This window comes from Theobroma umbraticum, unplaced genomic scaffold (assembly GCF_002168275.2).
Source record: "Theobroma umbraticum cultivar Fairchild unplaced genomic scaffold, ASM216827v3 scaffold_89.0, whole genome shotgun sequence".
Taxonomy (NCBI): Eukaryota; Viridiplantae; Streptophyta; class Magnoliopsida; order Malvales; family Malvaceae; genus Theobroma; species Theobroma umbraticum.
The window spans coordinates 3,333,841-3,360,856 of NW_018397271.1; the positions used below are offsets into that span (position 1 = coordinate 3,333,841).

General features: G+C 35.1%; 1 protein-coding gene across 2 annotated transcripts; it reads right to left on the reverse strand.

Annotated features, from left to right (window-relative positions):
* Positions 1 to 8: 8 nt before the first annotated feature.
* Positions 9 to 17,025, reverse strand: LOC110426480 (Vps51/Vps67 family (components of vesicular transport) protein). Of its 2 annotated transcripts, XM_021441698.2 has the most exons (7): positions 16,354 to 16,475; positions 14,589 to 16,259; positions 9,080 to 9,274; positions 6,264 to 6,544; positions 4,328 to 4,507; positions 4,049 to 4,226; positions 9 to 1,118 (listed from the first exon to the last, which is right to left on the reverse strand). In XM_021441698.2, exons 2-7 carry the CDS (start codon positions 16,194 to 16,196, stop codon positions 945 to 947), a joined length of 2,616 nt encoding a protein of 871 aa, XP_021297373.1. In that variant the 5' UTR covers positions 16,197 to 16,259; positions 16,354 to 16,475; the 3' UTR covers positions 9 to 944. The 2 variants fall into 2 exon arrangements, with proteins under 2 accessions (XP_021297373.1, XP_021297372.1); XM_021441697.2 differs by having other exon boundaries at positions 14,589 to 17,025.
* Positions 17,026 to 27,016: the final 9,991 nt, after the last annotated feature.

The window sequence follows — 27,016 nt, forward strand, 5'->3', positions numbered from 1 at the left end:
AGAATGCAAAGGAAGAAAAAAAAAAGCATTAATTATTCCAAGATATTACCCTTATGATAGAATTACAGTTATCATCATGACACTATTTGCTATCCCTACTAGAATAAAATAATACATTATTTTGATGCAAGCATACCAGTAAATGCTAAAATAACTAAACAAGAAATATAAAACAAGTGTTGATTCATGGAGATAAAGGGCTTCTTGCTTCATTTCTTCCTGGGAAACTTTCCAATTACATACCAATTTAGAAAGCAGCGGCAACTGAAAGAAAATTTTGCACGCTACAAGTTCAGAGAACTGAAATCAAGTGGGGAGGGCCAGCTTCCAATTTGATCGACATATAAGAAACACCTGAGCACTGAAATTCCTTGCATACCATCCATTCCAGGTGCAACTATGTGGCATAAGAAATTATGAGCAAGAAAGATACCTAAAATTATGACTAACAAACAGCTTCAACAACTGCCAAATACTTTCAGTAAGGCTTTGTGGAGAGAAAAGATGGCGTTCTCCAAGGATATACAAACCAGGTAAATGTGCAAGCTTTATTTGGTCTGTCATAATGCAAATTGACATATACTACATTCTCTTGATTCCCACCAGCTAAATTCAACTATCCCTAAAGGGATAAATTCCTATCAGCCCAAATGTCTCCAATTCAAGTCTTTACCATGCATCAACCATGGTCCCCATCAAATGCACAGTAGCCAATCCACTGCACACTCTTTGTTTCCTGCTCAGCTCAATTAAAGTATCTTGCACTGCCAAAATTTTACAAACAGGTAAACAGCTCATCTACCCTTGACATGTAGTGCTCGATAGTAGGTCCTGTTCCCCATCATTTATCATGCAAGTTGAAAGGTTAAGGCACTCCTATCCATGTAAATAAAGCATGCACCTGAAATCTGGTGGGAGAACAAAAGCTAAGGACCAAGCAGAAATCAAGAATCTGATCTGGCGGTTGTAAATGATGAAAGAAGTCCTGCAGCTTGTACAGGTAAAATGTCACCAAATGTTGACATGGCAGCTGCTGATCTATCCTTGAATATGCCCACTTGCCCATCCGTTAACATAGATCCCAGTTTCAAAGTGCTCTCTCCGAATCTACTGCCAACCTGGCCAATACAAGGAAAATCACTTTTTAAACCTTAAATATGCATCACAAATAAACAGCAGACCATCAAATATGTTGTTCACACAATTATTTACAACTGGCAAATAAGCCACTTTATAGAATGCTAATTGCTCAGATTAGGACCAAACCTTTACCCAATCTCTCATTTCGTGATCAAACCTTTTATTTTGTCCAATTTAAGATCAAACATTTTCAACATTTTTCATATCAGGACAAATTTGTACAGAAATTGGAGCATGTCCTTTACGCACATTTAAGTCTCTTAACGCGACACACGTATCAAAAAATAGTGCCTCACGTCCACTGATGCAAATTGCATTTTAAATTAAAAAAAAAGAAGAAAATCAGTTGGATTTTCACTTTTCTTGTTGCTATTTTATTTTTTCCGTCTCTTTCTGTGAAAATATTCTTTGAGCTTTGTCAACATGAAGCCAAGGACTAGATGCAGCCTCCACAAGCATCAGACCAGAACCATAGTTCATGAAAAACTTGACAAGGAAAAAAAGAGGAAGTGAATGGTTACAGGTTTTGTCCAAGACCAAGAAATACCAAAAATATACTCAAAAAAAGGCAGGGATGAATTGAAAATTAGGATTTGAATCTGAGAAAAAATTATATTCAATTCATAACAAAATCCATAAGCACCAAACCCATAGCCAAAATTCATCAGTACCTAAAGAAAATATTCAAACATGTAAAGAAAATATACAAATATGTAAATCACACAAGAACTCAACCGCAAGTAAACCACAATAAAACCATATCCAAAACTCATCAAAGGGAAAAATAAAAGACAAAAGCTCAGTGGGGTGGGTGACTGTGTGTTAAGGATTTTAAAACTCCAAAAGAAAGAGGGAGACTATGGGTTTGTTAGAGAGGGCAATTGGAGGCTAAGTGGAAAGAGGAGAGGTTTTTGAAACAGTAAAGGAAGCAGATGAGAGAAAAAGAACAATTTAAGAAGAAGAGAGATAAAAAGAATCAGAGTGGCAGGCCGGTAATCCAAGCTGCAACGATGACAGCAACAACTTGTAACATGATTTTTGATGGGGAAAGGAAGAAAGCTAATTTTACATTTTTTATTAGGGCTTAATGTTGTTTTTTAGGGCTTAAAATTCACATGTTTATCTTCTGACTTATTATTTGGCCACTTCATGTGATTAAATGGTGCGTGACAGAAACTCTAATTTTGTTGAAAATTTTTCTAAAATAAAAAGTGTAAAAATATTATATCCTAAATTGGACAAAATAAATTGTTCATGAAATCAGAGATCGGGTAAAGGTTTGATCCTCATTTGAGCATTTAGCACTTAAATAACTATAAAACTCAAACCTTATTTAACAAGTTAAATTTCCTCTAATATAGATTAGAAGGGCTCATAGAAGGTTTCCTAAAACCAATTCACAATCAGCCACCCAGCCAAACTACATATTGACAAAAATTATTAGATGAAGAGCAGAAACAGCTGAATGAAGATATCCAATAAAACCCTTGATCATACATCAAAACAAGTCCAACATTATTGATGAAAACTGCAACAGTTAAAACATTTATAATCAAATGTTTACCCCAATAAAAAAAAATATCAATTCTATAATGCACACAACCCTGGAAATTGCAGATAAGTCTCAGCAAGCGGCCGAGACTTGAGATGCATTCCATTAGTTTTCTTTCTTCCTTACTTTGAAATATACTCATCATCAGAATTCAAGTTTGGGACCCACCACTGACTGACCAATCCAGTTGAGATTCACTAAGAATACCTCCTTTAGGGAAACTATTAGAAAACAATATTTATGGTCAATCAATTTAAAGTCCATTATCAGAATTCACATCAGGAAAACCCTTCATTTGTCTTCTTTTTCTTCATTGTTGAGAAAATAGATTTAGCAAAAAACAGACAACTTTATTTAGGGTTGCACATGATTACCAGTCCGACAAAGTGAGTTGTTCAAATTTACTTCTCGTCGGCATGTACAACAATCCTTTGTTAATTGACAAATCAAAATTTTAGCTAGTTTCTTCCACTTCGGCATTTCCTATTTCCGACAAGGATGTGAGAGGTTAGTCAACATTAATTGGAATTTGTTGTCCCTTCAACGTAACTTAATGGGACCACTAAAGCATTTCAAACACTCAACTTTTACACATTACTCCTTACTGCATATTTCATCACATTAGGACAAAATAAACTTGTGTAAGTCTACCTGTCTGTCTTCAATCTATTAGCTAGCTAGATTTTACATTTTCAATAAGATTATATGGTTTTGTGAGTTCTCCGGATTCAATTTATAGTTTGTTCAGGGTAAATTACATATATATGCCTCATGGTTTCCATGTTTTTGTGAAGAAGACCCTATGATTTTTTTTCCTCGGCACTTAAACAACCTTGGGTTTTATTCCATTATCATAGGGTATTCCAACATTAATTTTAAAATTACAAAAATACCCTAATTTAAAAGGTATTTTTGTTGAAACTTTAGGGTATTTTTGTTATTTTGTTGCCTGACATTAATTTCATAACACCCTAATGAGAGAATGAAGCCTCAAGGTGCAAAAAAAAGTAACCCTCATATTTAAAAGGTATATTTGTTGAAACTTAAGGGTATTTTTGTATTTTTGTTGTCTGACATTAATTTCATAACACCCTATGATGACAAAAGGAAACTTCAAGGTGCAAAAAAAAATCACAGGGTGTTGTTTGCAAGGAGGTGAAATCTCTCTAGACTAGATTCAAATAAAACCGAACCGATCTACTCTAACCAATATACTCTAGAGCCAAAGCATATGGGACATCAGCAAGCACACTTTTGAAGGATAAACAGCACTATTTTAATAGCAAAACTTTGACTCATTAGACAGCACACATTAGATAGACCTTTATTTAAAAAAATAATGATGTCTAGCTTCACCTGCATGAATGACTTTAGGAATGGCGTTGCAACACCAAAACTTGGGTTATCATCCAAAACAACTTTTCGAGAAAGCTCTCCATTTGTATAAGCTTTCCAGGAACTTCTTGAAGCTATATCATTTGAGGCAGCTGTAATAGGTGTCCCAGAAGTCCCTCTCGAGGACAATGCTGGAGCACTAGATGACCAACAAGAAATTATAAGAAAACCATTTACATGAATAAATAGTGTAAGATAGAAAATAAGAATGTGTAACAGAAAAAAAAATGCAGCACTGACCTGATTGGAAGATATTTGAAGCGTGGAACAACAGAACATCTCATAATATTCGACTCTGAATTAGTAGGCAGTTTCTGCATAGTATCTGTGTACATCCGATTAAGTTGAACAAAGAACCCAAAGAGGACAGCATGCCGGAGGTACGACTGCCTCTCATTCTCCCATAAGTATGGCTCATACCTTAAAATTATTTAGAAATACATATTCAGTTATGCCTTAATCCCAATGACACCACGAGAACATATAATTATTTACCAAAGGAACTAAAGGCTCTAAAAACTAACTGGTAAGTAAAAGGCACCTAAAGGAAACTTCGAGAGAGCAGACGGACAAACTGACAGTTGATCTGATTTTTATACGGTTTGAGTAAGAACACCATTTTGATAAATAACCATACACATTTTATACATTCCAAGACTTATAACAATTCAGTCTACACAAACAAATGAAATAATATGCCAGATATAACTTTATATTAAGTTTGCAATATACCAAGAAAAACAGTCAGGAAACTTCTATACAAGTAGATCCATATGTAGGATATGGAGTTGTTGATTTTGTGTTGTTAGATGAGAAGCTGGAGGTGATGGTAGGCATGGTGCTCATCAGATGGTGAGAGAGAGAGAGAGTGATGAGATTTTAGAAAGAGAAAGAAAAGAAGAATAATATTAAGAAAAAAAATGCAGAAGCAACAGAAGAAAAGGGTTGACTTTTCTACTGAGAGAGAGAGAGAGAGAGAGAGAGAGAGAGAGAAGGAAAATGAAGGAAGAGGAGAAGAAAGGAATTTCTAGGAAATACAAAGAAAAGAAAGAGGAAATAAAAGATGATCCATGGAAGATGGTGGTCTCTATCAACTATGAAGGCCCAGCTCATAAATCATCAAGCTTTCCAGCTCAAAAAAATTCCCTTCTTCACTGTCAAAATTGTTTACTTTATCAAATGCCTCATCAAATCCTGCTCATTGGCTTCAACAATCATCATCTTACTTAACATTTTCTCGTCTTGATTTCATTAATGATTCAAACTTTAGGTGATTATTATGTAGAAACAATCTATGTTACTCAGACTCAAGGGTGAGGTTGGATATGGGTATGTGTCCGACAAGGATAAACTTTTTCTAAGTTTTCCCATATATTTGGAGGGTTGGACCTCCATTCCATGTTTGTCGCATACGTGTCAGACACGAGCATTTGAAGGAAAATGAAATGTCCAAGCAACATAAGCATGAATAATTGTTCAATAGGCTGATTGACAAGTAGTTTTATTTTTTACATGAATCACCATTTATGGGAGTCTATTAATCATATAAGTGTAGAGTTTATAATTGGACTAAAAATCACGAAATTTGAAAAAAAAAAAAAAGGAACCCATGCTAGAGAGAGAAAGATGCAGAGAAAATGGTGAACAAGGGAAAGAGACAGAGACATTAAAACAATATATAGAGGGTGGCATACAATGGAAGAGAGATAAACAGTGATGGATGAAGAGATTTAAGGCAAAAAGCTCCTCTGGTAAGTGGTACTGGAGGAAGAGAGACAAACGGTGAGATCTGAGATGAGTGAAGAAGGAAGAAAAAGAAAAATAAGGTATTTCATCTGGTGTTGGCAAATTCCATGCTTCACAAATGCAGGAGAAAGGGGGGCCTTTTAGTCCAAAAAAGGTACACCCTATGAAAAGACAAATAGTTGACTAATGGGGAGTTCTGGTCAAGGGAGGGAAATGTGCATTTTGAACTGAAGTCCTTTGACGATCTTATTAGTGGTTTTTTTGGAATTCACCCTCTCCAAATGCATCCTGGTTTCCCTTCTGGTATTGAATGAGTATTATGCAGTCTCTACTAACAGTTCTTAAAAGTTCTGGAAGTATTATCAAAACATAGATTTCTCTTCATCATGAAAAATGAATAGAGAAAAAATGAGCATAAGGAAACACTTACGTGAGCCAATCAATGGGATCTAACTTCTGCGAAAGAGAATAAATCAACCCATCAATGCGTTCTCTAATAAAAGACTTTGTCTGAATTTGATCCTGCTTCCTTTTGAATGATGATTTAGACTTTGGTGTGCTAGATAACACTTCATTCACATTGAAATCACCCCCAGAAAGAACATCAGCAGCAAATCTTATGTCTAACAAGACCTGCAAAATTCCTTTCTCTGACACTTGAGCTCCAAATTCCTCTCTAGTAGAGAGAAAGTTTTCGTAAATAGAAATGACCTGCATGATCAAAGCACAAAATGAAGAAAAACATAAGTACCAAACACTCTTAGCAACTGGACCTATTATAGCATATTTTCCCACAGAGAATATAGCAAACATAAATTAGAGCTAGTCAAAGTTTTTGAGAAAAAAACAGATTAAAAGAATACAGCATATGAAACTTATCAAAATAGATGCATAATTTACTTCTTCATTTAAGGAAATCATTTACTACTTCACACAGAAGTAATCACCAATTAATTTGCTTTGTAAAGGATCTAGCTAAAACTTGTATATTCTTTTCAAGTGAATTTTTAGGAAAATCATAGTTGTCAATGCTGCATATAAAGAGTGTATCACTTGTGACAGAATCAACCTCAAAGAAACCAACTCCACAACCACACTCGCCCTTCCCCACCACCAAAGAGAGAGAAAGAGAGAACACAAAAACACAAAATAAAAAGAATAGACCTCTCAGCAGTGGCACAAAGAAAGTGGACCAAACTAAATACATAAAAGTAACACCGTATTTCTTAAGAGAACTACAAGTCATAAGTCCATTGTGCCTGTATACTCATAAGACACTCATTTGAAATCAACTGCTTTAACCCCAAAAAAGAATTTTTAAATCCAAGATTAATAATTTTATTACATAAAACAAAGGCAACAACGGAAGACCTGCATACAACTCCTAAATCATTCAAGAAGTCCAAACTAAACGAGTAAGTTGGACCAAAGCACTATTTAAAGATAGAGAATTTTTTAAAAGCCTTAAGGGTATTACCATCATTATATAAGTAGGCAAACCATACAACAGCAATGACTAGTTAACCAAAAGAAAACTTGCAGATCTTTTTTCTTTCTTCTCATTTATTTTCTTTTCTCCATTGAACATCACCTCATATCAGCACAGCTCAAAGCAAAACAACTTTGCAGACACAGACTCTATTCTACATAACTCAAAACTATCATCTTCTCCCAATGTGAATACCAACTTTATGATTACAAAAGTCATGCTGAGCATTAACAAGGTCATACTTATTGATGCATAGCTTATCTAATAAGAAGCAGATACTATTCAACCAGTGCCTTAGTAAGTAGTATCAATGACCAAGCATTCAAAGGCTAAATGTCTGAAAATGCACTATGTATGCAAAACACCTTAGCCCTATATTCTAAAAATCAAAGTAGAACCAAATATATATATATATATATATAAGGTAAAATAAGTAAAAGCTTCAAGAGGAAACTGAACTAGAATGAAGAAAGGTGAAAGGAATTTAAGGAGGCAACATACAAATGAAAAGCCAGAGGAGATAAGAAAGGCAGAGGCTGAGTTTAATCAGTTCTGCATTGCATGGTCTAAGGAACAAACTGAATAGATGAAATTTTGAACACGAGAAGTAGGTGCACATTATTCTTCTTCTACTCTGGGAAAAGCACCCTTTAGTTTCCCATTGTGATAAAGAAAAACATATATTAGATCAAAAATATGATTCCTGTTACGGGAGGGAGGAGACACAGTAATGCTGTTAGGAATATAACGTCAGACAAAAAAACTATTTAAGAGGTTGCGGAAAAGTAATGATGTCAAATAGGCATAAAGAGAATTCAAAAATAGTCTAACCATGATCCACTGTTGCACTAGAAAACAATTCAATATGCTCAAAACTTGCTCCCATGACAGGCAATATACCATGCATCAAAGTAAAGTCAATCATCTTGAAAGGTGGTGAACGGGTTATAGATCATGTATTGTTAATTATGTGAAGAAAAGAATGGTATACATTCACATATTAGTGTTTGATTTATTAAGCACATAAGCATTAAAAAAGAGAAAAGGTAAATTATTACTGTACTTCTATTTCATTACAACCTACATTTTATACTTTCTCTTTTGTACTGCTTTAAGGACAGGATGTGGTTATCTTTATGTTTAGCATACTTAAATTTCTCCATGGATACATTATAGGCTCACAGTTACACGGTCTTGTTTATTCAAAGGAAAGAGATTATAAGGCAACTTTTGACTGAACAGACTCAAACTTAATATTCTTTCAGCTCTAATAATCAATGGATTGATTTAAGTTAAAAACCTGAGAAATGACACCTCAAAGCTTGGTTTGTTTCATGTTAACCCAAGAGAAACCAGAATAGGTCCCAATCCAAGAATTGCATATTAAAAATTGCAACAGAAAATCAGATGGAAAATCCCAATCTTAATATGAATCGAGACGCCAAAATTCAAGTAGAGACATCAAAAAGCATTTATCAAAGGAACTGCGAAGAAAAAAGCTTTTCAAGGGATGTTAGTTGAGAAACTATGATCTGGCAATCAGGACCCAATAATCAACAGCTAGAAAATTGAAACCATCAATTAAAGCATGAATGTACATGTTTACAAGAAAATTAATTTGGAACTAAGAATATCAAGAAAGCAATAAAAGTACACACAGCATTGTTAAGTTAAGAAGAATATAAACAAGATTGTTGTAGAGTTCCTGGAATAACCAGTAATTACAAATAAACGGTTATACAAAGCAGACTTTGTACCTTTTCTATGAGGCTTAATGCAAACTTTTGCACAATTGATTTGTCAAGAACATGGCCTCCAATACGATGAATTTCTTCACATGCTCGACATAAGAAGGATATCACATAAAGAGAAGGCATAGATGGGAGTGATATTTTCATCTCAGATGACCCCTCATCAGATTGTTCTTGCTTAACAACTGTCTCTTCCCAGCCCTGTGAAGCAACTTGTAGTTTCGGACTTAGTACACATATAAGCAACAACTTCCATTCCACAAACAAACAGTACTCATTTCAATAAAGATTACTTTATATGGCATAAATACCAGTCAAGCCCCAGTATTAGTGTTAGAAAATTTTAAAGCCACCTAACACAAGGCAAAGTGCAATACTTTTCTCATGATTTCCCCTTTGCAAGATACCAAAATTTCACATGTTTTCTCGAAATATTGCAATGAACTATTTGATGTGTTCATAAATCATATTTGGAATTCTACATAAGAGAAAATGTAAAACATAAAATTTATAATGAGATGTGTATTAGCATGTGCGTGTGCGCACTCAAGAATATAAATCTTGCATATATAAAGGAAATATGGTCAGGAAAAATGCCAGAAGAGTCAAGAAGCTGAAGGAACAACTCAAGCATTGCCAAAGGTACACTCACATCCACCCCAGATGAAGCACAACGGAGCCTCCAAAGGTTGTTAGAAAGCATGCTACAAATGATTCTAGAGAGTTAATTTGGCACATGTCCACTTGTGAAAAGCTTAGTTGGACTTTGCATACTTTATTTGTTGCTCTTAAATCTTAGATTAGTTTTAGAGTTGTAATTCGGATTTTACTCTATTTTCTTGAGATTTAAGCATCAACCATATAATCATAACTTTCTTGTTTGCAGGGAATTTCAGATTTTTTGTCTAGGATCTTAGTTTGGGTTTCCTTATGCTATTGGGTTTTGTTTTAAGTTAAGTTTGTTAGTTTTTAATTTGGAGTCTTAAGTGTTTGTTAAAGCCCTCATTGGACACTGTATACATATCAATATATAATTATTTATGTGATAAGGAATGCTAGGAGTATTAGTTCTAATGGAATTAGGAACACTAGGAGTCTATACTAATATCAATGTACTCTTTTTATCGGAGATAAAGAATAGAGTCAGAAAAGGTCTAACATTATTGCTTTTGTGATTGTGTGATGCAATCAAACACAGGTGTGACTCCAAAGGAAACCTACGTGTGAAGCATAATGGATTCCTCCAATCAACCTTTGGTGTGACCCCTACGGAAGCTTAGGTGTGAAACATACGGATTTCTCTTTATTCAATTTTTCATGTTTTCAAAAGAATTTCACATTACAAAATTGCCATAAATTCTGATCACCTAGGGTATGTTTAGGATTGCTTTTGTTTTGTGCTTTATGTTTTCACAAAATTGGAAAATAAAACAGGAATAATGTTTGGTGATCCATGATGGAATGATTTTGCTTTCAAAATTATCCAAAACAGCAACAAAGTTACGGAAATTGTAGGAAACAACACATTTCTTGTTTCCTACAATTTTAAAAACATGTTTTATAAAAAACAGAGTCAGCAATGGATTTTTGAGTGTTCCTGCCTTCAAATATCAGGAATGACACCCTCTATCCATTTCTTAGAGAATTCTCTCTCTCTCTCTCTCTCTCTCTCTCTCTCTCTCTCGCTCTTTCGTTTCTTGACCGGCAAAAGGCAACAAGGACCTCCATTATTTCAGATTTCTTCTCTGTCGTTCCTCCGATCACTCAGTTGCTTGTCCAAACTCTATTCCTTCAGCAATGAAGCTCTCACCCTACTTAAAGGGCTTTAGTCTTTAAGTAAAAGCTTCTCCATTCTTTGCTTCCCAAGCTTTTTTTTATCAACAAAAGAAAAAGGATGCAGGAACTCATAATTAAAATTGGGGTATATGTTTCTGATAGATCTTGTCAAAAGTTTTCATTTGAATCCTAAGGGCATTGTTTGGTAACCAGGAAAATAGCTTCAAGTCATTTTCCACATTTTATGATGTTTGATAGACAGAAAATGATATGGTCAAAGGAATATCACTTGTGAGTCAGAGGGAAAGAGCCCAAAACAAGAAGAAAATTCCCAAGCCTTTCTCCTACAACAAAGCTCAGTTCCTTTCCCCTCAAGCCTCCCTTTCTCCTTCATAGCCCTCACTAACAGCCATCACCCTCACGACCAACCAGCAACAACCACAATAGAGCAAAATTCTGTCCTTCCTCTGATCTCTCTCTTCCTCTTGTTCTTCATATCATGACCCAAATGTCCTATGACTCTCTCGGTTTTCCTTCAATCTCCACCCTCATTCACCACAGACCTTCCCTTGGCACCTCAAAAGCAACCCCTGCAAATGGGTTTGAACCAAGCTCACCAAACCAAAACCTGAGACATTGGCCAAAAAAGCAAAAGAGCCACCACTTGGAACAGCAGTGCCCTATTCCAGTCAAGACAACAAGTTTTCTCTTCTCTTTTTTTTTCAAAATTTGCTACTTCCAGATAATTTTCATTTTGAGAATTTTTTTGGGTTTTGATACCTAAAATGGGTACGATGGAATTTGTGCTGGTCTTGCTAGATTTTAGTATAAGCAAGAAACATTTACAACTTTTGGGTTTGTCATTTGTGGATGAAGACATGGGTGTCATTATTTGGTTTTTCCCTTTTAAAATGCTAATTTATTGTTCTCGATAATATTATTTCATCGTTGATGTTGAACTGCTTGCTCTTATTTGACATGAAAAATATTGACAAATTTTGGTGTAGAGAAAAATTTGAATACTTTTCCCAGCATACTATGTTGATAACAATACCAAATGACCACTAGCTGTCCTACATCGATCACATAAGTCAGACAAAACTACCATGAGTAAATGTGATAAAACCCCTTTTGAAAATCATTACTGCTAAATCAAAATAATAAAAAGGAAGTTCCCACAAGAGTACATCCCATTCCAACTACTTTCGCTGAATTACTGACTACCACTTGAAGTTTACACATCCATCTTCCAAAAATATAAAAATTGAATAGACCAACGAAAACATGTCAAAGAAGCACCTACAAGATCTTGAAAACACCTTACCTCAATTTTCATTCTACCATTTGATCCATCATTAAAAGAAACGAATCTCTGTCATTAAAAGAGCCCAGAGCTATTCAAAATATAATTAAAAATGACCTCTCCATGTCAGAAAACATCCAACAAGGAGCTGCCAAATGAAACAAGGCAAGTTATGGGAGTGACAAGGGGAAGAATTAACCAACTTATGGAGTACGAAATGGTTCTGGTTTTGGTAACTTCTAAGGCAGGCCACAAGTCACAGATTCAATGTTTTAGTTGCAGTGAACAAGGGCATACCTCATATGCTTGTCCATGTAGAAGGGTGAATCTTGCAGAATGTGAAGAAGGCTTAGAAAAATTAAAAGCCACTTCATGATGATTTTGATGAAGACCACAAGGAAGTTTTGATGTTTATCCAATTCAAGGAGAGTCAGTGGTAGGGGAGGAAGATATGTTTAGTTCAGAAAAATTACAGAAGCTGGGCTTGAGTTATCAGCCATTGGAAGAAACTCTTGTAGATTCCGTTGAGAGCTATAGAGAGGCTGGAATCTCCTAACATTTTATTGACCTAATAAAACAGATATTAGGTAACATTTTATTGACCTCATTGGGAACCTAATCTGCTAGTTTATGGAATGCCTTCATTGCAACGACCACAAATGGAAAAAACCAATTGAGGAATTGCTTACCAAGGATTTGGTATTGGAGAGTAAAATAGCCCAGAAGACACCAAAGGGCTGCTGTGAGTGGTTAGTGATACTGTTTGGTCTCTCTAATGCTCTAAGTACATTCATGCAAATAATGACTAAGTGTATTTCTTGTGTTACAAGATTGTATTTTGGGATTTATTGTCTTGGAAGATGGACTAAAACCAGATTTGGGGGAAAGTGTATGCCTATCGGAGAGTGGCAACCACCAAAATCAATCAAACAAATTCAAAGGTTTTATTTTATTTTGGGGGAGGGGGGATTTGAACTGCCCATTGAGTGGGAGTTTACATGCACCTACCATTGAGTAAAATGCCCAGGTGCAAGTTGAAAGGATTGATGGGTTCGCTTCATTGTATAGAAGGTTCAAGGAGTTTCTGTTTCATTATGAGCCATATCACTAAATGCTTGAAGAGGGACAGCTTTGAGTTGCCAAATTCTGCACAAAGCGCTTTTATACAGATTAAGCTTTTGCTGACAAAGGCACTAGTTTCTGTACTATCAGATTTTGTGAAGTTGACTTTTGTAGAGTGTAATGCGTTGAAAGTTGAAACTAGAGCTGTTTTAGTTAAGATGGAAGGTCAACAGAAATAGTAACGAGCAATTAAGTTACTGGTTTTCAAGAACACAAAATTCAGTACTCAAAGTGATCATTATTTCAACCATATTATGAAGGAATTGTATAAATCTGCTGCTAAGAATACTTGGATTGCAAAATATGAGCTGAAAATGACTAATCCAGATATCTACATTAAAGCTACCAAAGTTCTCACTAAAGAGGAAGGCCTTTTGTCAACTCGAGGAGATTGATGCAGTAGCATTCCACAGTTTAGCTCAATTGGTTATCTTGATATGTGTTCTGTATGTTTTCCGTTTAATTATTTAATGATTAGTAATATGCTTGTATTTTATTAAGAGGTCATGTGACTAAAATGTGATCTCTTAATAAGTTTGAAAGGCTGGTATTAGATGGGATTTATGTGTATCAAAGAGCTAGGATTAAAAGCTGTTGTAACCCTAAAATAGACACAATAAGGAGCCATACTATTATGGAATATTGTCTGTCAGTGATTCTATAACCCTAAACCTAATTATCTTGTTCAACTTTGATTTTATATCAATTTGCCTTCAATTCTGGTTTTGTTCTACCATTGTGGTTTTCTTTTTATTTTTTTCCACTTTCTGCACATTTTACAAACAATATCATTTCATAGCAAACAGCCTTAATAAAATGGAGATTTCATTCTGAAAGTGTTTATGCATTTGATGAAACGCTGGTCCTAGGATTAGCTTTAGTTGATTTCTGTAATTGTGCCCGTTGCCGCACAATGCTATCAAGTTATATTACTACAGCACTTTAACTGACAATTTTTTTAAAACAGAAGAACCAACTTGAATCAGAACATGTTCTAATCAAAAGCAAAATCTCTACATTCATTACTAAAAGTTAAACCAGAACATATAAACATAAAAGTAAAAGGATAGAAAGAATGTTTCAAAAGGGATAACTCAGGCTGAGACATAAACTCATATGCAGGGAGCAATCTCGAAGTAGAAGAAAAGAACCTTTTTTTTCCCCATTGATAAAGTTTCAGCAAAACTCATTTTAACCATGACAAAGAAATCTATGCTTTTCTTTTACTGGTATAAGTCTGTTTTCTAGGTTACTGACATGCAAACAAACAGAAAGGGAAAGAGTACATAAAGAAGTCGCCCTGCAAATACTTACCCTTAAGGGAGCTGTTGCAGATAATCCATCATCTTGTCCAAGCTCCCGAGAGAGAATAAGTGAAAGCCCATCAGAGAGCCATGACATCCACAAGCTGTAAGCTCTGATGCAGAGCTCTCGTGTAATCTTACGAAGTTCATCAAGTTTTGGGCTTGCACTTTCATTTGCTCCAAACAATGCAGCAGTAGCAGATGAACTTTGCCTCTGAGAGCTAGTGACCATTTGCATTCCAAGGCTGTCAGAGACAGGAGAATTGGTGGCAGCTCTAGACTGCCACAGCAAGGAAGGCAGCTTCTCAAAAACTACAGGCACTGTGTACTTCACCCAGAACCGTGGAGAACCAAGAATCAAAGGAATGTGTTTAGAGTAGTTCTCAAATGCAAACAAGAGTCGCCCAATAAAAAGAGATCTCTCAACAATTATAGGAGGAGGCACTGAATCACCTTCCTTATGTTCACTTTCAATGGAACTGTATAAAATATCAAGCTCAGTTTTGAGTTCTTTCAATATCATTGACACGCTGTCGTAACATTTCTTCTGCAGATACGGAACTAGATCCTTCAACCTCAGAGATGCCTTGGCAGACTCTAAGAAACTCAATAGATCCTCAAGAATACTGTGGCAGCAGCTGTCGACTCCATCTCTAATTTGACTCACTTCAAGACCAAAGTAGGCATTGAGACAACTTTGGAAATTATCTGCCTCGGGCAATGCTTTATTCCCCAATAGTGGACCCGGCTTCTTAACGATATTAGGTTCTGTAAACCAAACCCCACCACTTGTAGAAGGCCTATTCAAATATGCCTGAAAATCCATCTTCTCACCAGAAACCACCCCAATAGTGTGGATCACGTCTGACACGTTGACAGCTCTGGTCAGATCCTCAAATCCTGAGTCAATAATCACTTTCATCCTCCTAACAAAAGCATCTTCAAAGATCTCATCCCAAAGATCCAAATCACCTTCCAAAACAAGTTCTCGGATCCTATTCCAAGGCAACTCAATCTCAGACCCAAAAACACTTTCAAGCCATTCCAAACTCCCCTCCAGAACCTCCTTACTGTCCATTGTCTGCCTTATCAACTTCTCAGCCGTTCCAAGGTCTTGGCCACTAGGTATGGCATCGAGCAGATACCTTCCATTAATCTTACTGACGATCTGTGTTCCACAATCCCTCAACCACCTCAAACAAGTGTTAGAAATGAAAGTTTTATGGAGAATAACTGTTACAGATTCTAATTTATCCCTGAAAGATTTCCACAACCTGACCTCATCATCAGGATTTGGGATCCCACCAAACAACTGGGAAGCAGGGGGAGAACCCAAAATAACCTTATAAAAGAGAGGCATATCATTCAAAACATGCAAAAACAATTCCCCTACCTGCGCTATGCTAACCTGAATTATGCTCAAAAGGTCACAAAACACGGAAATGGCAATGGAAGAGGTAGCATCAGCATTACCAGCAGAAGCAGTCAATGTGTGCAATATCCAAGTCTTTCTGGTTTCAAGAAACAACCCCAGCACCTGCTCAGGATCCAGATCATCAATTACAGCAACGGCAGCCAAGGCATCTGCATAGGCAGCGACGGGCAGGCCCCGATCCATCAACCTCTCGCGACTTCTCTGCGAAATCTGAGCCTTGAAGCTCTCAACGATCTGCCACTGGTGCTGAAGCAGAGGGAAATTGGACAAGATGTTGTTGTGATCCAAATCACGATTGGGAAGCATCAAGTTGGAGTGGACGTGCTTGGCACGGACATACCTGGCGGCCGCCTCCAAGAACATGGACTCGTCGAGACAGCCCCAGATGTTCTCCGGGGTGTCCACCAGGTACTTGACGCGGCAAGCGATCCCATAGATACGGAGCCGAGTAGTAGGGTTAGGGGTTCGGAGTTTAGGGGATGGAGCTTCCGAGACGGAGAGGGAGAGGGAGCAGATGGAATGGTGGATGGAGGAGATGTTGGAGGAAATCGACTCGGATGCCGATTTCATTTGGAGGATGGAGTCTGCCGAGTCAATGAGATCACGGTAGCGGGTGCCAACCAGCTGCCGGAGCTCCTCCTTCTTGTCTTGGATCTGTTTGTTGGTGGCGGATTCCACATTGCGGATTTCGGAGATGGGTTTAGTGCGGAAGAGCGATTCGGCGTCTCGATCATCCCCGGAGCCTGAGGGGAATCTCATTCTCATTTCGGATAACAATAATCCACTCAATTTTGGATGCCCCTGCCTCTATTAGTCTGACTCTAACCAAGCAAACAAGTGCTGATTCTATTTTTGTTTTTCGAGTTTTTTAATTATTTATTCTGGAAAAAAATGTGATGTGACTCGCCCTGCGTTTTTGGTATGCTTCTCCCCCTCCGGGACCTCCTCTTGGCGCTAGGCGAGTCCTCAGATCGTGCGTTTTTGCCTATGGCTCCAAAAGTAACAACGTTCGGGTCTTTCCTTTCCATGAGATGACAACGTTTGCCTAAAGACAATTACGGTAAACCATCACCATCTCTCCAAAAATTACACCCTAAGGTCGTAAGGTGATTGCTTATATTGTAATGGTTTATTGTAAAATAAATAATATAATATAATTTAATTAGGCACATTATAAGAAATATGTTCTTAATTTTTTCATACCAAACACTAGCGAAATTTTAGTTATAATTCACTCTTGGTTTATTCGAATTGAAAATAAACATCATTTATTGAAAAATAAAATATGGCTGAAAGCACTCTTTTAAGCTAACATTGCTCAACGATCGATCGCATAAGAAAGTCCAAATATGCAAGCCTATAGTGGGTGGTTCTATGAACCATACTCCATTGGTTGTTCACAACAACCCTTCCTTTAAAGACATGCTCTTTAGTTCAGATTGTGAAGAGGCTCATTCCCAAAGTGACAACAAATTTTTTGAGGATTGTAAAAATCATAAGGAGTCTAAGATGGATTATGACTCAGATGAGTCTGATAAGAAGGATTTTGAATATGGCTCCATTAAAGGGTTTCCTTCAATCACGATTTTTGATTAGAGGCAAGATGCATTAGCAAAGAGATGGCATAACTCAATTATTGTACAGCTACTAGGTCACCCAATTTCATACATAGTACTTTTGCGAGAAAGTTGCTAATCTCTAGAAACCAATAAAAAGATACATTATTGTGGATTTATATGGTAACCATTTTATTGTCCACTTTTTCGAGAAGGGATAATTACTTGAGAGCCTTGTTAGATGGACCATGGGTAATTATGGGCATTACCTTATTATCAATCCCTAGACACTTAATTTTTCCATAAATATGCAAGAACTCATTGTCGTGGTGGCATGGGTTTGATTTCCTGACATTTCGCTTCACTTGTATCACAAATCAATTCTTAAGCAAGTTACCTCTTTGATTGGACGTCTGTTGAAAATCGATTATAGCACAAGCTTTGAGGAAAGAGGTAAGTTTGCCAAGGTTGTTGTAAAGCTTGATCTTTTCAAAGCCCTTGGTGCCAAAATTCTTCCTAAATGGTAAAGAATACTGAATTGTTCATGAAAGATTGCCCAAAATTTGTTTCACATGTGGTGTCTATGGGCATACCAAAAAAAGCTATACTAATCAAAAAGAGGCTCCAAAAGTGACGAAACAAGTTTATTCATAAGAAACCAAAGAGCAATCAAATGAATCTCCTTATGGCCCTTAGATGCTTGTTTGGCATATAAAGCCATAAAGATTGGACAAAAAACAATCAATGGGAAATCAAAGTTTAAAGGGACACACTAGCTCTGGTTCATGGTTTGCTGTATTGGAGGAAGAGAATTTGAAAGCCTCAAGCCTAGTGATTCTGGTGTAGCACTAGTATATGATGAAAAAGTGATGCAGAAATCTAGTTGGTTGCTAAGTCAAAAAGATTTAATGGGGCCAATCTTAGGCCAAAAAAGAATAATAAGGTGCCTTCTGGTGGTGCCAAATTTCATGAAGAATTGAGCCAACCTATCGTAATTTTGAATGCTAATAATGATGCCAATAATGACACCAAATCAATGACAGTGGAAACCAACTCTTTGAATGATGACATTTTAATTGGGAAAGATAATCATATGGAGGAAAGTAGTAGCATGGACATAATGCATGGAGATTTGGTGCAAAATGGTGTTGGTCCCAAATAGATGTGCTAGAGGGGATGAATAACACTTTTTGGCTTTTACTAAATTTGACCTTTAATTGGAGGCAAGTTAAAGCTCAATGATGAGAAATTAAATGCAAGATGAAGGAATAATCTAATCAAAGAATGAAATGAAAAGTAAAATAAGGAAGACAATACACAAAGATTTATAGTGGTTCAGTCAAAGACCTACATCCACTACTTTGATTGTTCAACCAAGGATTTTTCAAACTAAATCACTATAAACGGTGAAATTCCTAAACCTCCACCAAGCTTTTACAATGACTTTTCACATGATCAACCACAACCTTTAACAATGGTTTTTTTCGGGATCAACCAAAACCCAAAACTAACTTTTTTAGGCTCAGTTAGAACCTATACACTTAATTAAGCTAACCCAAGCTTAATTAATCCCCTTAAAGTGTCTTGCACACTCTAAGCAATCAAGGAAAAAATAAATAAGGAAGTTCTTATGATCACTAACCTAATTTGAATGGAATAAGATGAAATGCTTAACTCTATTATAAAGATTAGAGTGAAATGCAGAAAGTATGCACAGAGTTTTTGCTATTTTTGAGCTCTTTTTTATCTTGGAAGCCTTCAAAACTTGTTCATAGCTGTTGAGAGTGCCTTTTATACTTGAAAAATTAACTCTAATAGCTGTTAGATAGATTTTGACCGTTGGAAACAGTTTAGAAGCAGTTCTAGCTGTTAATCTGTCTTCTAGTACTTAAATTCAAATTTTTAGACAGAATGTTCTTAGTCGACTAACATTGTTGCTTAGTTGATTAAGTCGTCTCTATCTCTGAACCTAGTTTTTGGCAGTAGGCTCTTAGTTGACTAGTAAAACTTTTTAATTGATTAAGTCGTTTCTATCTCTAAACCCAGTTTTTGGCAATGAGCTTTTAGTCGACTAACACTATCTCTTGGTCGACTAAGTGTTCTCTGTCTCATAGTTTGCTTGAACCTGCCAACTTCTCTTTTAAATTTTATCCAAATAACTCCCTTGATTATCCAATTGAGAGATTTCTTGTTTCATTGCTTAATTGTAGCTCCTTATTCTTATGAGTTTTGATATTTGCTTTTGAATGATTAACTAATTATTTAACATTCATTTTTGTCCTGCACACTTAAGTAAAATAGTTAGACATAAATAAATAGGAATGTTTTATTATCATTAAAAACTAGCGGAGCCAATAGATAGTAGTAACATTATGGCTGGGTCTCTGTCTTAAACAAGTTTGTTTCAGTTGCAAGTGGATAAATGTGTACCAATTGTTTCCATATTGGATTAGAATAAGCATTTAATGGTCAAACCTACTAATAGTTTAGGTCCAAGTAATGCTACAATTCAACCACCTTATACTTTGGATACAAGAATTGTTAAAGTAGAAATGTGTAGAGAAATCATTTTAATGAAAAGTACTAATAAACCACCAGATAAAAGTGGCCCCATTCATTTGCAATGGTCTTTTTGAAGAAAAAAGCTCAAGCAAAATATGGTGGATCTTCAAGCCACTCAGCTACTCACTATCGGAGAAGAAGAATAAAATTGTTGGTAATCACTCAGAGGCTGGGAAGTTTGAACCCACATCCAGATTGGGGACTAGTGTTGCATGTCCGGTCAATATGTTGGTTGATGCTAATCATGAGGTTGCTTAAATCTAACCTTTTGTTATTTTATATTATTATGAATATGAAGCTTTTCGTTCGCAATTGTCAAGGTGCTGGAGATAATGGCTTTCCTCAAATTGTTAATGATTTTGTTAAAATGAAAAACCTTTTAATTATGATTTTGTTGGAACCCAGGATTTGTGGCACAATAGCAGATAAGGTTATTAATTCTTTTAGCTTTGGCAGAACACATAAAGTTGAAGCTTCTGGTTTCTCTAAAGGCATTTAGTTGTTTTGGAATGACCATTTGTAGGTTTCAGTGATCCATAATCATCCTCAATGCATCTATTTAGTCATAAATTATGTTTCGGGTTCTTCTTGGTTGTTAACTACAATATATGGACATCTGAATAACAAATTTTGTAAAGCTTTATAGACAAAACTCTCTCATTTTACAGAAAGCGTAGAAAAACCTTGGTTGTTACCTAGGACTTTAATTCTTTTCTTTTTTCTTATGAGAAAATTGGTGTCTTAATACATAATAGTAGGCCTTTTCAACATTTTTAGAGATTTCTTAATGATTTTAGTTTAATTGATCTTGATTTTAATGGCCCAAAATACACTTGGAGGAGAGGTTTGGTTTTTAAAAGGATTGATAAGGCACTATGTACTATCGATTGGAGATTATAGTTTAATGAAGCCATTGTTCAACATTTATCCAAAATTAAAGCTAACCATAGGCCACTATTGATTTTGTTAAAGGTGGACAAATAATCGAATCTCAAGTTTTAGTTTTAGATAGCTTAGATCTCTCATTTAGGGTTTGGTGACTTTGTCAAACAAAGTTGGGATTCTTCTTGTGATATTCAAGTTGCTATGGATAAATTCTCTGACATGGCTTGACAATTGAATAAAAAGGTCTTTGGGAGCATCTTTAATAAAAAGAAAAAGCTTTTAGCAAGATTAGGAGGCATTAAAAAAACTTTGGAGGTTTGACCCTTTAGATATTTAAAGAAACTAGAATTGAAACTGATAAAGGAGTATAAATTGATCCTCCAATAAGAAGAAGAATATTGGATGCAAAATCCAAGGTAGACTAGCTTAAACTTGGTGATAAGAATACCAAATATTTTCACCTTCACGTAATCCACAGAAAGAACAAGGCTAAAATTTTACAGCTCCATGGTACGAATGGAATGTGGCTTAAGGGTCATGATGCAGTTAGGTTACATGTAGTTATTTTTTTCGACAACTTTATACTAAGGATGTCATAGTGGCTCTGTATATCCCATTATAGGTAAATTCCCTACTCTTGCACCTAGAGACTATGAAACATTAGCTTAACTGATTTGTGAAAAAAAAGTACATGATGCCTTATTTGAAATGAAGCCTCTGAAAACACTTGGGATTGATGGTATGCATGCCTTATTTTTCCAAAATCAATGGAGTGTGGTGGGTTATAGCATCATTAGGTATGTGCAAAATGTGCTTGAAGGTGGTACAATTGGAAATGATTTATGTAGGTCTCTATTTGTCTTACTACCAAAAGTGGTGTCCCTTGAATATATCTCTCAATACATGCTTATTAGTTTATTACCTGTCATTTTCAAAGTTTTGATGAAGGTAATTACTAATAGGTTGTGACCATATAAGAATGCATTAATTACAGAGAGATAAGCTAGCTTCATTTTGGAGTGGTTGATCATTGATAATGCCACAGTGTCCTAAGAAGTGATGCACTCTTTTAGGAAGAAAAAAAGGTATAGTGCATTGGATGATGTTGAACATTGACTTGGAAAAGGTTTATGACAAACTTTGTTGGGATTTTACTTATGACACATTGCTTAAGTACCTGGTAAGATTGTTGATGTTTTAATTAACAGTTGGAGATGTTCCAGTTCTCAAATCTTATGGAATGGCATTCCTTTTTAGTCTTTTGTTCCTTATAAAAGGGTGCGAAAAAGACACCCTTTTCTCCATATTTGTTTGTTTCATGCTTTGAAATATTATCGCATGGTATTAATGAAGCAGTGTCACAAGGATTATGGAAACCAATTAAACTAGGCTGATGATGTCCTCCCTTGTCTTATTTATTTTTTGTCGATGATCTCGTTCTTTTGTAGAGGGTTCAGTGTCTTAGATGTAGGTGATCAGAGGAGTGTTGGATGATTTTTGTGCCTATTTAGGAAAAAAGGTTAATGTTCAAAAATCTTCATTTTGTGGTTCGACAAATGTGTCAAGTGAGTGCACTGATAATCTAAAAGCTTGTTCAGGATTTAATTATTTTGAAATTTTTGGTACCTATTTTCGAGTTCTTCTACTCCAAGGAACGAAAGGGATTACTTCCTATAATTATTTTGAGGATAAGTTGCAAAGTAAGTTAAGTGCTTGGAAGGCTTCTTTACTTAGTTTTGCAGGAAGACTCACATTGGTGAAATTAGTTTTAACCACAATCTTATACTATGTGATGCAAACAATATCAATTCTGCTAGAGCGTTGTAATCGAATTGAGAAATATTATCATAATTTTCTTTAAGGTGGTGATTTTGATAATAAAAGAGTCCATTTCATTTAATGGAATGAGATATGCATACCAAAGGAAGATAGAGATATGAGAGGCGAAAAAACTACACTTAATAAATAAGGTTTTCTTTATGAAATTGGTATGGCACCTAACGACCCATCTTAAATCTTTATGGGTTCGTATTCTCGATGGCAAATATGATTTTTATGTTGATTGGTGGCCTATTTCAATTTTTTGTCATGGCGCATATCAGCTTTGGAAATCCTTGAGCAAATTGTAAGGCTTTTTCAAGGAAAATGTATGGTGGGTTTTAGGTGATGGCTTATCAATATGGTTTTAGAAGGATATTTGGGTGAAGAACTCTCCTTTCATTAATAATGGGTCACTTCCTAATATAGTTATAAATGAGAGTTGCCGTGTTCGAGAATTTATGATAGCTAATGGAGAGTGGGATCATGAAAAGCTAATTGTTTGTTTACCAAAGCATTTGGTGAGCAAGATTATTGCATTCACACTTCCTACATAGATCTATAAACCAGATGCTCCTTATTGGACCTCATCGGCATTAGGGAGATTTACTGTGGCGTCCACTTATATGGTATTAACAAAAGGATACCCAAGTCATCATCATCAACCTAATAGAAAATTGAATATTGTATGGAAATGGATGGGACCCCAACAGCTTTGCACTTTACTTGTGTAGTGCTTGCATGGCAAGCTTTTATCCAATATGGAACAAAAGAAAAGGAATATGACCTAATTTTTTATAATTTCTCTTTGTGCTTCTAATGAGGAAACCATTCTTCATTTGCTATGGGATTGCCCACAAGCCAAAATAGTTTGGATGAAGTTATGGAACAAGATTGATTATGGGAGATTCTTTAAGTTGCCTTTATTAGAGTGGATATTGCCTAACTTATAGAACTAGAAGGTTCGCGTGGAGAATATTCCTTGGTCTACTCTATTTGGGCTCACATGCTGACACATCTAGAAATGGAGAAATGTTAAGGTTTTTGAGGACAAATTGATACTAGTAGAAAGCAAAATAATAGTGCTGAAGAATTAGGTTGTTGCATCGTATAATGCTATAGTGATACCATACACACATAGTGAACCAATTGGCTATAAAAAGAAAATACTCATAGGTTGGCAGAACTCGTTGCAAAGATGGGTGTCACATCCCATTTTATGGTGGGATATGATTGGCACATGGACTTAAATAAGTATAGCCTGTTAGGCCCAAGTAAGCTTCATTCATTTCATTCATTAACATTCATTATCATGTGCTGAAGCATACATTCAATCATCCACACACATATATTGAAATCACAAGCATACAACCATAGGCAACATTACACAGTTATGGAACTTCTTAACATAAACAATGCAAGTGTAAACATATTATATATCATTAGAGTGCCATAATCTCTTGCATAGTATCATATAAACATTTATCAACACCCTCAAGTGTCCATGTAAGGTCTCGAGCCATCCTTTGCACATATAACATAACATTTATAAGTAAATGCTAAACATTGGCTACATTTATAATAAACATGTTCATTATCCATAAACATAAACAAGAGTGACTCGTCAGCGGAACATGTCTCAACCTCTAAGCTACAAGGGGCTTTTATATTACCTACCAAAAGAGGAATGGACATGTCTCCATGACACTTGCTGCTATCAAAAGTGCTATCATTAATCTACAAAAAAAAATAGTGAGGGAAATTAACTTATGAGTCACAGAGACTTTATTAGTGGATATAAGGAAAGGGACAAGCTCAGGGGGAAAGTGTCTCATAAACATATGCTTATAAGATAATGAAAGATATGACATATATGCGTGCATAAATATTTATAAACCATCAATGGAAAGAATATTTCATCGTGTGTAAATAATCATTTCCATGGCAATCATGCTAGCTTTACATATTAAAATACTTAACAAGGTGTATCCACTCACGTAATTAGAGATTCGATTCCTAATTCCAATGACGACTCTATTTTGACAAAATCCGTGGAGTTTTCAAGCGTTTCTATCATACAACAATCATCACAATCATTTTCTAGAATAAAGATTTTGTAATATTCATTCTAAGCAATTTCAAAACTTAATCACTTTTGACTAAGATTAGTTTTTAGTTAAAATTCATGCTAGAAACCCATAAACTGATTACACTTACCTTAGGTGAGCTTAGATGATTAGAAAAACCATAAATCCTTGAGCTTTATCACTAAACAGAAATATTTAGGCATTAAAACAAATATTTCAATTCTAAAAATCTATGCTTTAAAGATTGTAAAGCATAAAAATATCATTTTTTTTCTTAAAACCCATAAACAAGCTTAAAATCATCAAAAACAACGAATTTGGCTCAAAAATGATTTAAGATTGTTTTGGGTTGAGTCTTACCTTGGAAAATGTGGCTGAGGGTTGCCAACTCTCAAAAAATGTGATATATTTATAATATGCGATGTGAAAATACGTTTTTACCTTTTTTATTTTTGTGAAAATGACATCTTCTATTAATATATCAAGACTATCTATTGATAGATAGGCTTTAAGGTCCTTTTAAAAGCTTTCTAGTAGCTATCTATCAATAGATGAGAGTCATCTATCAATAAATCTGGCTATCTATAGATAAATTTGGCCATCTATCCATAGATGTTTTTTAGGGTAGCTTTGAGAAAAGCTTTCTAAATTGTATCTATCAATAACTTGTATCTATTGTTAAATAGGCTGTAGTGAGTAAAAGTAAACCTCAGAAACATATCCACTTAGACTCCTTTTAACACTAAACTCATTAAATCATCTTAATGTATCAAAACATGAATTTATCTAAGATTAAAACTTAGTTTTGAATGTTTAAAGCATACAATCAGCATGCTCGCCTAAGTATTTTTTTTTTTAACTTAGCATTTACATCAAGGTGGGTTTTCACAATTGGTATCAACTAATCCTAATGGGGCTCTTTGCTATAGGCTTCAACTTAGGTACTAGTTTGTGCTTCTTTAGTTCTCCACTTAAGAAACTTAGAGCCATCTTGTCTAATAACATGTTGGAATCTGTTTTCCATGGATGATTAGAAATTAATAAAATTTCTCCCTTTCAACAAAAAAAAAAAAGACATCTTAAAATCTCAAATGTTATTAATGAATTTTGTTAAATGAATAAAATAACCATTAAATAAATAATTAATCATGTCATTTTGAATCAAGTTCATGAAATATTGATCGTTACAAACTCGCTTTGCACCTCTTCATTCACTACTAAAAATCAAGATTTTTCTGATGAAATTTTTGTTGGAAAAGTTAAAATTTTATTGGAAATGCTTTTTTCTAATGGAGTTCCAATTGAAAACTCCATTGGAAATACTGTCAGTAAAAGCTTTGTCAAAAATACTTTTCGTTGAAAATCCGTCAAAAATTTTCAATAGAAAATTTTGTCTAAAAATTCCATCAAAAAAGATACATTATCTGTTAACTGTATCGTAGGAAATTCTGTTGAAAATTCTTTTCAAACAAAATTCTGTTGGAAATTTTTGATGAAAATTTTCAATTGGAAAAGCATTTCCAACAAAATTTCGTAAGAAATTTCCAATAGACTTGTTCGTTGAAAAAGAATTTCAAATAGAATTCTGTTAGAAATTTTTGATGAAAATTTTTATTGGTGATGTTTTTCCAATAGAAATTCCTTTACTAATTTTTTACGGAATGTTCTGTCAGTAATGTCTTTCTAACGAAAATTACCAATTAAAATTTTGATAATAAATTATTAATTGGCATCCATAATTGACATTCAAAATTTATAAAAGAAACACGCATTAAAAACTAAAATTCAAAGTCAAGTTCACACAATTAAAAATTATGATAAACATACAATATATAAAAATGTCAAACACATATGACTATAAGTTAAATGTGCTATTATATGCCCATACTCAAAAAGCATCTAAGTATAATAACGAAAAGGAGATATCATATCATGAAATGTTGCATTGTCACTTGTCAAGATTTGAACTTGAAGTACTTGCATTTCCTTGTTTCGAGAACGCATTAATCACGATCATTGTTTCCATACATGCCATAATTCAATCATGCTTTCTGCCATTACATTCTTACTTTCTTCACGTATATTTTCACATATT